Below are 17,301 nucleotides of genomic sequence, written 5' to 3'. Positions count from 1 at the left end.
CTAGAGACAAACAGAAATTTTTCTAGGTACTTTAGATCTCCACTAAGCAGGATCATGGTCTCACATTGAGTAATGAAATTCATCTCCAACCTAAAGACATACACAAAATATCCATGCCTAGAAAGTGATTTAAACCAACAGCCTGTTGGTCGGAGAGTGAACATGCTAATAACTGAGCCAACCAAGCTGGCTGAAAAAACTTCCTTCCCAGTGAATAATCGAATTCTAGTCTATGATGCAACATATAGGAATATTAACCAACTTCAGAGAGTATGTAAAAAAATAAATGTGATAGTCAAAATGAAAATATTCAGAAACTGGTGAAATATTCTACTTTTCAACTCTAGTTATGTTTTTTCATTCCAGTTGAGTAAGATACACAGTTCTATGTTATCAAATGTGTGACTATTCTGGTAGTACCACTGGATGATTATGTATAAATTAAACTATTTTCACTTGAGTGAAAGCATAATCACAAGCATAATGTACATTACTTCTAAACCGAGTGCTGTAGGTTAAATATTAAAGTCTTCAATTAAAACAGAAGATTTATAACAGATACTTTAACATAGGGTTCCGAACATAAAATGTTCTATACAGTGATACCTCGGCTAACGAAGATAATTCGTTCCGGAATCACATTCGTTAACCAAAATCTTCTTTAGCCGAATCATGATTTCCTGTAGGTTTCTATAGAAAATCGTTTAATTCGTTCTGAATGCTGCCTACTATTTAAAGAGAAGTTTTATAAAATAGTAAAAAGCACACTATAAAAGGGCAAAAACTCACCAAAGGCTGAGATGAACAGCTACCCAATTAGATGAAGGAGAATGGAAAGTAGAATGAAAAACTGACAATCTTTACACTATTATATGCACTTTATTCAACTGAAAATATGTAAACAACGTTTTTCCTATTCTTCTTCCAAATTTTCAAAGTATATTCAAGGTAAGTCTCCTCTTCTTCAGTAGCTGGCCTCTATCTCTTTGCTAAAGGAGAAGTCAAAAATTTGTCCAGAGTTGATTGTTTTTATAAAAAAAAAAAAAAAAAATCAGCTAATGCCTTTTTATTCCCGTATACGGGAGTAGGCGAGGCCATTTAGCCCTATCTAACTTTTGGATACTAAGTGGGCAGTTCAATCTCCACTGGTACCAATCAGAGATAGATGGCCCAAGGCCATCACTAATTAAGCGGTGCACAGTGAAGAGAGACAGCTCAAATGTGCCGCCATCTCGTGGTCCCTAACACAATATATTTAATGTCTGAAATAATGTGGGTTCTACGGAGTGAGAGGCAGCTTTTTTTCGTGCAGAGTTGTGAATGATTGGAATGCCTTGCCTGAGAATGGTGTCTGCAAAGAGTTTGAATGTGTTTAAAACACAGTATGATGAGCTGTGTGTGTGATAAAAGGACCTCCCAGATGAGTCTTTGACTCCATGAGGTCTTGGGGTGGTAATAATAATAATAATTTACTGTCTCACTCTTGGAGCTTTGTTTGTGGAATGAACTACATTGCCATTCCATTTCTGTGGGAAACTTTACCAGTGTAAAAATTTCAGTAAAATAGCCTAGTCACAGGAAATGCTAATTCCTTTGCATATTCTCATAATATGCAAGCTTATAACCTGTCTAATCCCATGGCCATATTTGTTGAAATTCTGCAGTATCCTAAATACTTCCAGTTCAGTCTCTATTACAACATCAGCTTCTGTTGCATCTCTCACTTGGTTAACAGAACCTTGTAAAGTAGTCACTTATTAGCAACAATTCTGTTTGCTTCTGCCATCTCATTAACCATCACCACTCATTAAAGTTATACTTGGACAGTCATTCTTCCTTTTATTTGCCACATAATGTAAGAACTCTGGATTTATTTATTTTATATATTTTGTCTGTTCAGCTAATTTCTCATAATTTGATTTTGCCTTACTTACCATACCAGTCATGTGGCTAGTACTACCTGAGCTTGCAGATTACTTTTCTCCTCATCTGCACATTTCCTTTTTTTTTTTTTTGATACCACTCATCCAACTGACTCTTACCTGATTAGTATGCAATCTGATGCTTTTCTTAGACATACTTTGACCATTTCCCTTGTACTGCTAACATCCTTTCCTTTCAGATACTTATACCACAGCACTGCTCCAAGCTGCCTACTAAGCTGTCAAAATCACCTGCCCTGTATTTCCACATACATTCCACTTTCTTAACTGAAAATTCCATGTTTCACAACCTACAAGTCAAGGCTGCATAATCTCTCCCCTCCCCCAACCACAGGCAATTCTTTCTATTAGAAAACCACAAGATCAGATCTGCTCATAAACCAAGATCTAACACTCTAAAACCCCAGCATTCTTTCCATTAGAAAGCCACAAGATCAGATCTGCTCATAATCCAAGATCTAACACTCTAAAACCCCAAGTCCCCTCTATCACATGCTGTATCAAGTAATTATCTCTTAGCAGGTGAATAAATTACATTTCCTTTCTTCCACATGATTCTTTCTTCCTTCCAATCTATGTCTCCATAGTTGAAGTCTCCTATAACTTGACTCATACTCATTGTGCTAATTTGGGAATGCATCTTGAATGCCTCCATAGCACAATTGGAAGAATGATGGTACATTGTGCCCTTCAATTGGAAAAGGCTTAGGTTTGATTCTCTTCATGACGGGAGGAATTATATGGGTTTTTTCAAATGAAGGTGAGTTAGCCAAGCTCATACACAGGTAACAGGGTTTTTTCCCTCCCAGAAACACTCGTTTTTCATCCTGCATACAGATAAATCTGCCTTCAGAACACACACAATTTACAGACAAAAAATACAGTTGGTGGGCAGTAGACGACATTGGTGTAGATGATGATGGTAATAATGGTTTGGTTTAGTTGATGGATGAGGTGGTAAAGATGGAGAGTTATAGAGTAGGTGGCCTTCCTCGATGAGTCTTTGGACTCCTTGGAGGTGTCATGAAATAATAAATCCTTCCTTGCATCCCCCCTCTCAACTAACAAACTATACTGAAATATTACATTTAAGTACAAATTCTCCAACTGCAAACTTCCCACAGACTATACATTCTATCTGGCTTAGATTTCCCATAAATTTAAGTAAAAACAAGTTCACTAATAAATTGTAGCAAAAAAAAAATTTTTTTTTTCACTGTCACCTCATAACACGTCCAATTATAACCTCACCTTCTGGTGGACTCCCTTTTTTGTTCCTAGTAATTTTTGCATTATCAATAAAAATAGTATATAAATAATCATATTTATGTATAAAAAATGCTTATGGGTTCATATTATTCCATGTTTGTAATTTAAGTTATTATTATACATTACCTTTATTAACTATTGCTCACCCCAGTTTTGCATCATCAGAAATCAATCCCCCAATAAAGCACTTCAATAGTCACCCTTGTTCATCTTGATTCCCCTACACCATGTACTACTCTCTGATGTCTATCAGCCAACATCCCCACCCCATCCATGCTACCAACTTATGTAATAGTTTTCCCCACATCCCCACCCCATCCATGCTACCAACTTATGTAATAGTTTTCCATGTTATATTCTGTCAAATGCCCTTGCCAAGTCCATCAAAATCATGGTATAACCATTTCCTTTATCCAATTCTGCTGTCACTTTATTATAAAATGTGAATAAATTACTAAGGTAGGACTACAGTTGACAACCCTGTGCCATCCACAATAGTGTATCATATTCCTATCCATCCTGAATTTTACTTTTAACCAACTTTTTCAATGCTTTTACCACCACTCATGAGATACTAATTGGTCTAAAATTTGTTACTTCTATCTCACAGCCACCTTTATGTAATGGAACTATCTTGCTCTCTATGGTCATGGATCCTTGCTATGAGACTTAAATCAAACAACTGAATCAGACGCACTGCCAGTTCTCTTGCACATTCTTGTAGCACATGGGACAAGATACCATCCAGTTCTGCTGCTGCTGTGTTCACAAGGATATTTTTAATAAGCTGAGCCATTCCAGTTAATCTAACTCAATTCTCACATCAGTAACTATCAAGTTTCTACCTGGATGATACACCCTTGCAAAGTGACTGCTTAAGTAGTTCAACTATTTCTTCTGCTTCTGTTCCTTTCTTGCTCTATGCAATGAGTAAATTTGTCCTTTGTAAATCATTCTTTCTCTTACTTGTTACACAGTAAAAAAATCTCTTTAGTAAGATTTAATTTGACCTGATTAGCTAATTTTTTTCTCATAATGTGATTTAGCCTTCCATACCATATTAGTCGCCTTCTTGCATACTTTGCATTCCTCATGAATATGCTGATAACCTTTTTGTTTTTATTCTTTCCCATCATGTTTTTATCTTTTCAAACTTTTTATATTTCATCTCTTCACACTTCTGTTTTTTTTTTTTTTTTTTTTTTGGGGGGGGGGGGGGTTGGCCCTTCTCTTCCCATCTCATATTATTTTTTTATTATTATATTGATTTACATCCATAAGTTCTACACCAAAAATCTCTTCAAGTAATTTAGAAGATCCTACAAGGTCTCTATATCACTATTTCTTTCAAATAATAAAATTTAATCATTTTTACATTTCGTAGATTTATTAGACTTTACAGTTGGCTGTGTTAGGGTGCTCTATATAAACTAACTTTTGCAAAGCAAAATATTTAAGAGTATTTTAAATTTACTTGGTTAATATTTACCTCATTAATACTTGTCTCATAAGGAGTATTTTCAAACTGTGGTACATTATCATTCTCATCTAAAACGATGACAGTAACTGGAACCTTTACCTGAAGGAAGATATTTATATTTTAGATCACCAATCTAAGTTTCACACTAAAAGTCAAATCAAGATTGAACAGCAATTTCTTACAAAATATTTCTTGTAATGAGGTAATTCATATATTTGATATTAAGACACACACAAACACAACTGTTGATCCAGAGGGTTGGAAAAGTCACAGATTTACCAAGTTATATATATGAAACAACTGCAAAATAAATGTTTGATACAGACCTTGTTTGAATGTGCAGTGGGATCTTAAGAAATAAAAATTATACTTATATATACATTGTAAGAAAGCAAAGTTTTGAAGCACATCAAAAGGCATGATGTTGAAGATGATGGAAAGCATGTGTGTGTGTGCATGCATGTTTATATGTGTACTTTTAAAGATGCAGCCATAGTTGAATAACATGCACATAGAGTATGATCAAGATTTACAATAAGGTTATATTCCTAAAAACATTCATGTGACCAATAATTCATGTGAATTAACACCAATTATATTAGATATTAAAATCTATTAAAATTCAGGAGAATATGCAAATGGTGAACACATAAGCAATTAGCAACATAATTTGATATATTTTATGCAGATAATTATAAAAAATTCTATAGCTTAAATTTAATTCAGAGAATGAATAAATTAAAATTAAACAGATTACCACATAAGTTGGTGTACAAGCTGCAGAGAATAGGAATAGATAGTATATTGATTAGATGAATTGGAAATTAGCTCTCTGGAATGAGATCGTACACAACTTGTGTAGAACTGTGTCTCAGAAAAAGAAGGTTACCAGTGGCATGCCTCAGGATTCTATTCTTGGACCCCTACTCTTTAACTTATTTGTTAATGATATTTCACATGGGTTGACTGGGGATCTTCAAATGTTTACCGATGATGCAAAGTTAGATGGAATTATCAGGGGTAGTGCTCATGTTAATTCTCTATGGCAAGATTTGAATAGACTTTTAGTTTGGACAAATGAGTGGGGTTGCAGTTTTAATCTTAATAAATGCAAGGTGTTACACTTTGGGATACAGAGATATAAGGTTACATACTGTATTGGTGGAGCTGTACTTCAGGAAATGGATGAGAATCAGGATCTTGGAATGAAAGTGGACAGTGAACAAGTTCTGAGGGTACATCGCATGTGATGTGCCCTCGGACTCCAGATATTATTATTAGTCAGGAAGGAATAAGTAAAAATAAAAAATACATCAGGTCTTTTAACAGTGATCTTGACTAATTTTGACGGTAATATATCAGAAAACAGAAAGATAAGTAAATAATTATTTATTGACTTATTGCTATTTACTTATTTTTCAGTGTTCTGATATATTATCATCAAAATTAGTCAACATCTATGACGAACATATAAGCTTTCTACACACTTTTAACAGTGAGTAGTATCAAAAAATTAAATGGTTTTGTGGTTGCAAAACTAGAAATGCTTTATTTTGTTTTCCTTGTTAGGTTTTTTGGTGGTGATACTGTATAGAGTCCATACAGTATCAGTGCCAAAAGGCAAAATTTTGTATATGCAGCACCTCCACTTAAAATTTTTACCGGCCACCACTGCTCAACTCTCAGATATATAAAGCATTCAATCAAAGACTAGAGACACAAATATGAAAGTTCTGAGAAAAAATAGGAAAGTGAACAAGTGTGCATGAATGGCAGAATCATATTAAAGATTAAGATTTCTGAATAAGTAACACCTAAACACAGGTGAAAATGCTTAATATAGATTAATTATAGATATTTTGATTTGCATATCATGGATCATCGTCAGTATAAAACAGAAATAAAATATAAAAAAAATTGAACAATGAAGGTATATGTAGAATATAATCTACTTAGACAGCCATGCAAAAATGATACTATTAGAATCAAGTGAAGTGTGTGTGTGTGTGTGATTATATGCATATATGAAAGAAAAATAAAGTTTGGAGCATTTTCAATTTCCCAGATTTCTGGCATTGAGGGTCGATTGTTAAGGTTAAGATCTGGGCAATGTAAGTACTTTGAACTTTCTTTAAAAAGATGCTCATATTTATGGAAACAGCTATATAGAAATTTGGCATTATTCCAAAAGATCCTGTGGCTAGTATTAGTAATTCTATGTTCTGCTAGACCTCATTTCTTTGTTTTGTAGAGGAAACACAGGATTAATGTTTAGAGAGGCATACAGAAATAGATCAGCCTGTTTGTCCAAAGTAGAATAACTTACAGTTGCACAGTGACTAAATAGACTCCAGGTAGCTGCAGAGATGGTTTATTTTTTTAGAGATGGTATAAATAAGCTAACTGAATTTGTAGGTTTGAAAGTTGTCAAAATATTAAACTTCTTTAAGGTGGGAGAAAAGTGTTCTAAAATATATATAGTAGTGGTAGTTTTGAGCGGTGCAGAAAGAGTATTTTTAATTAGTACAGTGTGGCATATTGTTACAAATTGTTCTGCATTTTTTTCAGTTTGGATACAAGTGTCCTTCAGTGGTGTTGTTGTTGAAATATTTTGTTGTTTAAATTGTGCTTTACTACTTGTTCATTGTGGATTAGCATCTAAAGATGGTATCCATAAAGAAATATAAGTCAGCAGCATGGAAGGCTTCTGCACGAAAGTCTGGCTTTGCCTTGAATTTTTCACAGTGGATGCATTGCAAAAACTGCACCGAAAAACATGAAAGATCTGTGGACTGTTTGGGTAAACAAGAAGAAGGAAAGCGTTAACGTATACGAAAAGTGTCTGGATAGATTAGAGCGATTAGAAATGGGAGCAAACATCGAGACCATAGTAGAAGAGCTTTGGCAGGAGTGAAAATGAAAAGCGAAATGAAATATCTGGAAGAGGATATTAAACAGCTAAAGGAGAGACTGGCTGATGATAATAAGGAGAAGGAGGAAATTAATCTTATAAAGAAAGAAAAAAATCAAAGGATAGTTGTATATCAGTGTATGGGAACTCGATCATTGGAGGTGCGACTACTATTAAAGTGCACAAAACATGCTTTCCTGGTGGAATAATAAAGCAAATCACTGATGCGTTGCAGAAAAGGAAATACTGGGCATCAAAATTAGGGGTAGTCGTGAGCACAAATGATGTAGTTGGGGAGAAGAAGAATGTTGATAGAAACTTGAGGAAGTTGTTGCAGCACGTAAAGAAAAATAGTGTTATTGGGAAAGTTGTAGGAGTGTTGCCCAGATATGATAAGAGTGAATTCAAGAGAGTGGAGATAATGAATAGTAAGATGGCTGAGTTGTGTGAGGCAAAGGGAGTTCAATTTGTAAATCTGTGGAGTGAATTTGAAGGGAAGTTCAAATGGTATAAAGCTGATGGATTACATTTGAATGGGTTTGGTGTTGGCCACTTAGAAAGGCTATTGTTTTCTGAGAAGGCACGAAGTCAAGAAGCTAATGTAGCAAATGATCAGAATCTACCTGTGAAACAGGACAGCACAAATCAGCAGAATTTATAGCAGGAGGAAGATGGATGTGAGGTTGAAGATGTAGGTGCAGCAGCACAAGGTGATGGAATGAATAAAGGTGAGATTGAGACAGGTAAGAATGGAAATCACAGTCAGGATCAGGAAAACAGAAGTGGTCAAACCAAAGAGAGAAATCTAGTACAGCAGCTAGAATAGAGAATGTTGGTGCTGGCAGAATGGCCTCAAACACACAGCAATTGTTATGTTTATACACAAATGTAAGGAGTATTCGAAACAAGAGAGCTGAGTTTGTGGCACTGATTGAGACGGTATGCCCAAAAGTAATTGGAATAAGTGAAACTTGGTTGTCTGAAAAGGATGTGTCAGGAATAGAATTAGAAGGATATATAATTTTCTGGAAGGACAGAGATGTGAAAAGAGGAGGAGGAGGAGAGCTATTAATGATTGCAGAGGAATTGTGTCCACAACACTTAGAAGTTGATAGCGTATGCACAAATTTTGATTCTGTGTGGTGCGAAGTTGAAAGAAACAGGTTTGTATATCTGATAGGATGCTGTTATAGGCTAGGGAATGCAGAGAATGCTGACTGTGAAATGATTAGGCAAATTAGTTGGTGCAAAAAGAAATTGATCCTGATGGGAGACTTAAATTACAGGAATATAGACTGGAAGGAGGAGATAGTGTATGGGAACAAGGAAAGCAGCACATGATTAAAGCAACTAGAGGCTTTAATGTTTTGGATTTGGTGATAACTTCACAAGATATAGTTGTTAAAGAAGTGTTGATACTGCTGCTGGATGGTGAAAGCGATCATCAGGTACTTGGATGCTTGTTTGCGAAGTGATGAAAACAAGAAAAGATCACTGTCAAAAATGGATACATGTGGAGGTATAAAGCAGGTGATTATAGGAAGCTCTGTAGTCGGTTAGCATCAGTACCTTGGGTAGCAAAAAAGATGGTGACAATGCATGGAAACTCACAAGGCAGTATCTGACAAAAGCAATGTATGACTGCATACCGAGGGTTCATCGAGTAAATAAAGTGGGAGTGAAATGGATGAACAGCAAAATCAAGCAAGCTGTGCTGGAAAAGAAAATGTTATGGAGGAGGTACAAGACAGTTGGTGGTGATTAGATCCATGAAGAGTATAAAGTGCAGGCTAGAAAGGTGACAAGCACGGTAAAGAAAGAAAAGGTGCAGATGAGAGGAGATTGGCTGGTCAGGCCAAGATTAACTTTAGGGAATTTTTCTGCTACATGGCAAGCAAGAAAAATAATAATTATGGCAGATTAACACTGGTGGATAGTCATGGCAGCAGAATAACAGCTGCAAAGGATATAGTGGAATTACTGAATGAGCACTTTATTAGCGTATATCATTATTATTATTATTATTCAGGCCTCCATGGAGTCAAAAGACATCGTGGAAGGTCCTTGATGTCTTTTGACTCCATGGAGTCAAAAGACATCGTGGAAGGTCCTTTCTAAGAAACACAAGTCTATCAAGACTCATTGAAAGGGTCCCTCCTAGGAAACACAAAGTTTATCATACCACTCCTTAAATGAATTGACCGTTCTCGCTCTCACTGCTCCATCAGGCAATGCATTCCATGGTTCAACCACCCTCCATGCAAAGAAACCACTCCTCACCCTCTTGCTTACAGTTTCCTTTCATAACTTCCAGAGATGGCCCCTTGTCATGACTCCTTCCCGCTGTTCAACCAAGCGAAAGAACTCCCCAGTGTCAACCCTGTAACCACCACTCAACAGCTTAAAAGTCTCAATCATATCACCCCTCCTTCTACTATCCACCAAACTCTGCAGTCCACACTGCCTCAGCCGATCCTCATAACTACCATTGTACAGTCCCGACACTATCTTTGTAATCTGCCTTTGTACCCTTTCCACAGTTAATTTATCCTCTTCAAATCCTGGGGACCAGAACTTCTGAGAACAATAGTCTAAGTGTGGTGTGATCAGAGTCTTATACAACGGAATGATAACCCTTTTATCTCTGCAGGTCCTTCTCATTATTGCAGCAATCCTCTGTGTTACCTTCACTACTTTTGCAATATGTACCCTAAATTTCAGGTTTCTATCAATCATCAAACCCACATCTCTTGTCTCTCCTACTTCCTCCAGTTTAACTCCTCCCATAGAGTATGCAGTGTCCCAAACCTCAAGACCTTACATTTTGCTGCATTAAACCGATACCCCCCCCCTCCATTCATTTGCCCATCTATCTAGCTTATTCAAATCCTCTTGCAGGGCTACCACGTTTGAACTATTACTAATAATCCTTCCCAGCTTCGCATCATAGGCAAACAACTGAATATCCCCTTGCAATCCGCTGGCAATGTCATTGATATAAAGGTTAAACAATATAGGTTCCACAGGGCTCAGTACTGGGACCTATATCATTTAACACTTGTAACCTTCTGCCACTTTGATATTGCTCCACCATACACAACTCTCTGATACCTATTGGACAGCCAATCCTGAATCCAGTTGACCAATCTGACATCCAGACCCATGTGCTGCAACTTTAATATTAGCTTATCATGTGGCACTCTGTCAAATGCCTTTGCTGAGTCTAGGAAAATGGCAGTATATGCCTTTTCCTCATCTAATGCTCTTGTAACTTTATCATAAAAGGCTAGCATATTGCTAAAACAAGAGCATCCCTTCACAAATCCATGTTTACTCTCAAAGATAACTTTACCTTCATCTTCCCAATGCTGTATATGGTCCATCACTACTTTCCCCCAAGATCTTATGCAATGCAACCCTTATGCAATGGCACTATCTTGCCTTCCTTCCATTCTATGGGCACCTTTCCCGCAGCCAGACTTTCATTGAAAAGCCAGGTCAAAGGCACTGTCAGTTCCTTAGCACATTCTCTCAAAATTCGTGGTGAAATACCATCCAGTCCCACAGCTTTACTAACATCCAGAGTACTCAGTATGTGGAACACACTCTCCTCCTGCACCTCTAAATCCCGAACCTTTTCTTCTTCTTCTTCTTTCACTCTGCCTTATCCCATGTTAAACGGGGTCAGCGCACCAATCTTTAACCTTCCTCTTCCAAGTTCTCCGGTCGAGGGCATCCTTTGGACTCCATCCTTTCTCCCTAAGATCCTCTGTCATCTTATCCCTCCACCTGAGCTTGGGCCTGCCTCTTTTCCTCCTTCCCTCCAACTCCATATACTCCACTCGTTTACCAACATACTCCTCACCCTTCCTCTCAACATAACCAAACCACCTCAGCCTACTTTCTTGTATCTTCTTGCCAATTGGTCCCACCTTAACCGTCCCTCTGATGTAGTCATTCCTTATCCTGTCCTTTATCACACCACTCATCCATCTCAACATCCGCATCTCCGCTACCTCCATCTTCCTCTCCTGTGCCTTGGTTATAGGCCACGTCTCCGCACCATGGAGCATCGCCGGCCTCACCACCATCTTATAGAGCTTTCCTTTCCTCTTACAACTCGCTCTCTTGTCACACAGGAACCCACTCATCTTCCTCCAATTCATCCAACCGCATGTTATTCGGTGCTGTATTTCCTCATCCAGGTCACCATTCCTCTCGACAACCGACCCAAGGTACCTGAATTTCTTCCCTGAAATTAGCCTTTCACCCTGGAGTCGTATGACGGTATCCTCGTCACTCCCCATTGACATATATTCAGTCTTCACCCGGTTAATTCTCATGCCGCTCTCCTCCAATGTCTTTCTCCACTCTTCCAGGGTATTTTCAAGCTTCTCTTGGGATGATTCGCATAGAACAATGTCATCGGCAAACAACATGCTCAATGGTGCCTCCTTCTTGACATCCTCCACTAGTATATCCATGACCAGGTCAAAGAGGTAGGGGCTCAGAGCTGACCCTTGGTGTACCCCTACAACAATAGGGAACCCTACTGTCATGCCAACACTAGACCTGACCTGAGTTTCTGTTCCCTCATACATCTCCTTCACCAACCTCACGTACTTCTCCGACACCCCCTTCTTCCTCATACACCTCCATACCTCCTGTCTGGCCACTCTGTCGTATGCCTTTTCCAAGTCTATAAACACCATGTGCAGATCCACTTGCATCTCTCTATATTTCTCCATCAATTGCCTTAGCGCAAATATTGCATCCATTGTCCCTCTTCCTGGCATAAATCCAAACTGCTCCTCACCAATTTTTGTTTCCTGCCGTAACCTTGCTTCAATTACTCTTTCCCATATTTTTAATGTGTGTGACATCAGCTTGATTCCTCTATAGTTGCCACAGTCTTGAACATCTCCTCTTCCTTTGTAGATTGGGACGAGAATACTTTTCTTCCATTTCTCTGGTATCTTTTCCTGTTGGGCTATTTTACACATCAGATCCCATAACATATCCATGCCCTCACTGCCCAAACTTTTCCACACTTCCCCAGGTATCTGGTCTGCTCCCACAGCCTTTCCATTCTTCATTTTTCTCAGTACCCAAACCACTTCCTCTCTACTTATGTCTTGCACCGGTCTCTCATTTACCTCTCCATCCTCGCACCTCTCTCTCTCTCTCTCTTGAATTCTCCTCATTTAGTAGTTTTCGGAAATATTCTTTCCATCTTTCTCTGATTTTGTCCTCGTCTTGTAATACTACTCCTGAGGCATCCTTTATCTGCTTGACTGATGTTATGTCTTTCGAGGCCTTATCTCTGGCTTTCGCTATTCTCAACAACTGAGCTTCGCCACCGTTTCTCTCCAGTTCTTCATAAACCTCATCAACTGCCCTCGCTTTCGCCCTTGCCACAGCTCTCTTTGCATTTTTCTTCGCTAATCTATATGCCTCCTTGTTGGCTCTAGTTCCAGTCATGTCCCATTTTTTCTTTGCCTCTTTCTTTTCCTTGATCTCCAACTGCACCTCCTCATTCACTACCATGCCTCCTTATCCTCAGGTGGTCCCTTTCCTGATGTCATACCAAGCACCTCTTCTCCAATTTTTCTAATATTCCGACTATTAACGTCCCACCATTCTTCCACATCCTCTGGTAACTTCATTTCTTTCAATACCTCTTCTTTAAACTTATTCCTTGGTCCTTCCTCTTCCAAGTTCCACCACTTTATTCTCCTCTGTACCCACCACTTCCGTCTATTCTTCTTTTCTCCTTTTATATCACAGTCTACCACAACCAACCTGTGCTGTGCTGCTACACTTTCTCCATTAATCACTTTACAGTTTTTCACCTCCTTCAGATGTTTCCTATGGCACATAATATAGTCAATCTGACTCATTCTATCCCCGCTCTTATAGGTTATCAGATGCCCAACTCTCTTCTTGAACCACATGTTAGCTATAGCCAGATCAAAGGCCACAGCATATTCTATGATTTTTTTTACCTTCTTCATTTCTTTCACCACTACTCCAACCTCCATGTACCCTTTCTTCACCACTTTGTCGCCTTCCTACATGCCCGTTCAGATCTGCTCCGACGATCACTCTCTCACCATCAGGGATTCCCATTACTACTTGGTCAAGTTCTCTCCAGAATGTCTCTTTCTCCTCATCATCAAAACCTATTTGTGGGGGGTAGCCACACTTCCTCCCATCTCAAGCTTAACGCTCATAATCCGATCATTCTTCTGGCACACCTCGTAGACTCCACTCTTTAGTTCCTTATCGATGATAATTCCAACTCCGTTTCTTCCCTTCTCATTCACACTGCTATAAAACAGTTTATATCCCTCCGCCAGCTCCTTTGCTTTATTGCCTTTCCACCTTGTCTCCTGCACGCACAAGATCTTCAGCTTCCTTCTTCTCATCATGTCCACTATCTCCCTACTCTTCCCATTCATCGTACCCACATTCAGCGACCCGATTCTTACTTTACACACACTCTCTTTCTGTTGGACTCACTTCTTTAGCTGAACCCGTCCTTGGTTCAGTAGCCCTAGCCTACTTCTCACAGTCCTTGGGCGACAGAACTGCGTGTCGCTTATGGGGGACACCCTAGCCATGATCCTTTCTCTGTTATCTAACATTTCATCCTGGGTTTTGGCATGATTTTTTTACAGCTGGATGCCCTTCCTGACGCCAACCCTGCTCTATCCCTCTAGTAATCAAATTGACTCCTCCAGTATGAAATACTCCAATAAAGTGTTCATTGAACAATTCTACCATGTCCCCTGCATCAGTCACTCTATTCCCATTTTTATCCCACAATGTTATTCTTCCACAGTCATTTCTCCTCCTACTGGCCACATAACTAAAAAATTCCCTAGGATTTTCCTTGGATCTAAGGGCCAATCTTTTCTCATATTCCAGTTTCGCCTTCCTTACCATACTAGTCACTCTTCTGGCCTGTGTCTTATATTCTTCATGCATCCTCTCTTCACCTGTCTCCTTATATCTCTTCCATAGCCTCTTTTTCGCATATAGCTCCTGTTTAATATTGTTCGAAATCCACTTTACTCCCAATTGTGTCCTCTTCTTCACTTGTGGAATACAGCTTACCATTGCTGCTAACAAATATTCCTTCCCAATTTCCCAAGTACTAATGATATCCCGGCCTTCCAATTCCTCCCTCCACAAAACCTCCCCAAGTTGATGTCTAAGACTATTATAATCACCTGCTTTATAATTCCACATACGTTTCCGTCTCTTTGATACTCCTGCATGTCTATTCATTTTCCAAGTCAAAACCATATGGTCACTCTCTCTCCAACTGGTGGGAGAGATGTCATCTCAGTTATTATCAGCTCTTCGGATGCTATAACCAAATCCAAAACTCTTGAACCTCTTGTTCCCTCTGTTACATGTTGCCTAAGACATTTGTCCCTCAAGAATTCTAGAAATTTCATTCCTTTAATGCTACATCCATCTTCCTTTCCCCAATCTATACTGCTGTGATGAAAATCTCTCATAACAGTCGTTCTTCTTGCACTTGCCACGCTCAACTGTCTCAACATCTCCTGGTCCCCACCTCAGTGCTCCTTGGTATGTAGTAACACACCACTAAATATCCTGTCCTGCCCACCTCCACCTCACAACATACGCTTTCAAAATCATTAGTGTCACAGCATTCCAAGGCCTCCACTCTTAGAGGACATAGGTCATCACTAATCATAAGCAGTAGTTCACAACCATGCTTTCCCTTCCTATCCTGCTGAAAAATGCTGTACCCAGCAACTTCTATTCCTGTTATTATATCCTCTTCTGTTAACCACGTCTCTGTGATCCCAATAATCTTTGGCCAGGCTGATGCTATCAGTGCCACCAATCCCTCTCCCTTATTCCGTATACTCCTGGCATTGGTATAAAAATGCCACTGTTTCTATACCCAGCATTATCCCCTCTTGACTCCACTGGGCTCAGCGTTACCTGATGTCATCCCCCTTCTCCCAAGTACCCATTCCCACAAGAGGCCACCCCTGCTACTATCCACACTGGGACACACCGACCTGTTCAGAACAGCATGATCTGGTACAATATATAAAAGAGAGGCAAGTATTAGGAGAATTGGAAGTGAAAGAAGCAGAGGTTTATCAGATGTTGATTGGTTAGATGTGAATAACGCTGTGGGAAGATGACATATTACCGCAGAATGTGCACCACAGTTGGTTATTCCCTTGATCTGGTTATTTAATGAAAGTCTTGCAGCTGGTAGGGTTCCTAAGGAGTGGAAAGAAGGCAAAATAATACCACTCCACAAGCATGGTTCTAAGACAGAAGTCTCCAACTATAGGCCAGTTTGTATAACTGCAGTTGTAATCAAGGGGTTGGAGAGATTGGTAAGGAACAGAATACAGGATTGGGATGATGGACAAAAACATTCTTTATGATGGTCAGCATGGATTTGTAAAGGGTAGGTTCTGTTTTAGTAATTAACTTGCATTTCATGATAAGGTGATGAGTGTGCTAGATAAGGGAGAATCATATACAGTGATATTCTTAAACTTTGCAAAAGTGTTCGATAAATTACCACATGATAATTTGGTGTACAAGCTGCAGAGGATGGGAATAGATAGTGTATTGGTTAGATAGATGAGAGATTGGCTCTCTGAATGATACCAGCAGGTTGTGTAGGATAGAGCAGTGTCTCAAAAAAGAAGGGTAACCAGTGGCGTGCCCTGGGGATCTGTTCTTGGATCCCTGCTGTTTAACTTGTTTGTAAATGACATATCATGTGGACTGACTGGGATCTTCAGTTATTTGCTGATTATTCAGAAGTGGGAAGAATCATGAGTAGCACTGCTGATGCTGAATCCCTTCAGGTAGATTTGAATAGACTTTTTACTTGGACAAAAGAGTGGAGTTTTAGTTGTAATATCAATAAGTGTAAGGTGTTCTAGTCACCTGGTTTTCAATGTGATGTGGAGACATTGGAGAGGGTCCAGAGGCGAGTGACTAAGACAATATTGGGACTTTCGAATGCTGGCTATGGAGAGAGGTTGAAGAAATGTGGATTGCAAAGTTTGGTGGATAGGAGTAAAAGAGGTGATATGATAGAGACGTTTCAGTTAGTGAGAGGGTTTTATCAGATTAATCCAGAGGGGATTATAAAAAGAATAGAAGTTGAGAGGGCAAGAAACAGAGGTTATTCCTGGAAGTTATGTAAAAGTGTGGTGAAGAAGGGTGTGAAGAACAAATTTTTTACATGGAGAATTGTCAGTGAATGGAATGCATTACTAGAATGTGTTGTTAATGCAAGGATTGTTAAGGATTTTAAGATTCTATATGATAAATATGTTGTCAGTTGAACGAACCTTCCACGATGAGTCTGTCGACTCCATGGAGGATGTAATAATAATAATAATAAAATGTCTTTAATGTATGGGATGGTTATTCTGTGTAATTCTTTTGTTCTAACAGAGAGTGGTGAAAAATGATTCAGAATCTTTACTGTTTTGGAGTTGCAACTGTTGACAATTTCAGTTTCTTTCTTTAATTGTAGAAATTTTAGTAGATCAGATGAAGAAGAAATAATATGAGCTATGGAAAGAAGATATTTAATAATGCCATGTTTTTGTGAGGGATCATGAGCTGAAGTCTGATAGATATATTGACGTGAAAAGAAAGGTTTACAAAAAACA

The 17,301-nt window shown here is 38.7% G+C and overlaps 1 protein-coding gene across 1 annotated transcript in view; it reads right to left on the bottom strand.

Annotated features, from left to right (window-relative positions):
* Cad87A (cadherin 87A) overlaps positions 1-17,301 on the bottom strand; it is a 1,045,423-nt gene that overhangs the window by 767,462 nt on the left and 260,660 nt on the right. Inside the window, exon 6 of the mRNA XM_090395555.1 lies at positions 4,702-4,791. Within this exon, the coding sequence (XP_090251681.1) occupies positions 4,702-4,791 (90 nt within the window). The remainder of the gene's footprint in view (positions 1-4,701; positions 4,792-17,301) is intronic.

This window comes from Typopeltis vanoorti, chromosome 7 (assembly GCF_054136105.1).
Source record: "Typopeltis vanoorti isolate ZY-2024b chromosome 7, IOZ_Tvanoo_1.0, whole genome shotgun sequence".
NCBI classification, from domain to species: domain Eukaryota; kingdom Metazoa; phylum Arthropoda; class Arachnida; order Uropygi; family Thelyphonidae; genus Typopeltis; species Typopeltis vanoorti.
This window is presented reverse-complemented; position numbering and strand designations above follow the sequence as displayed.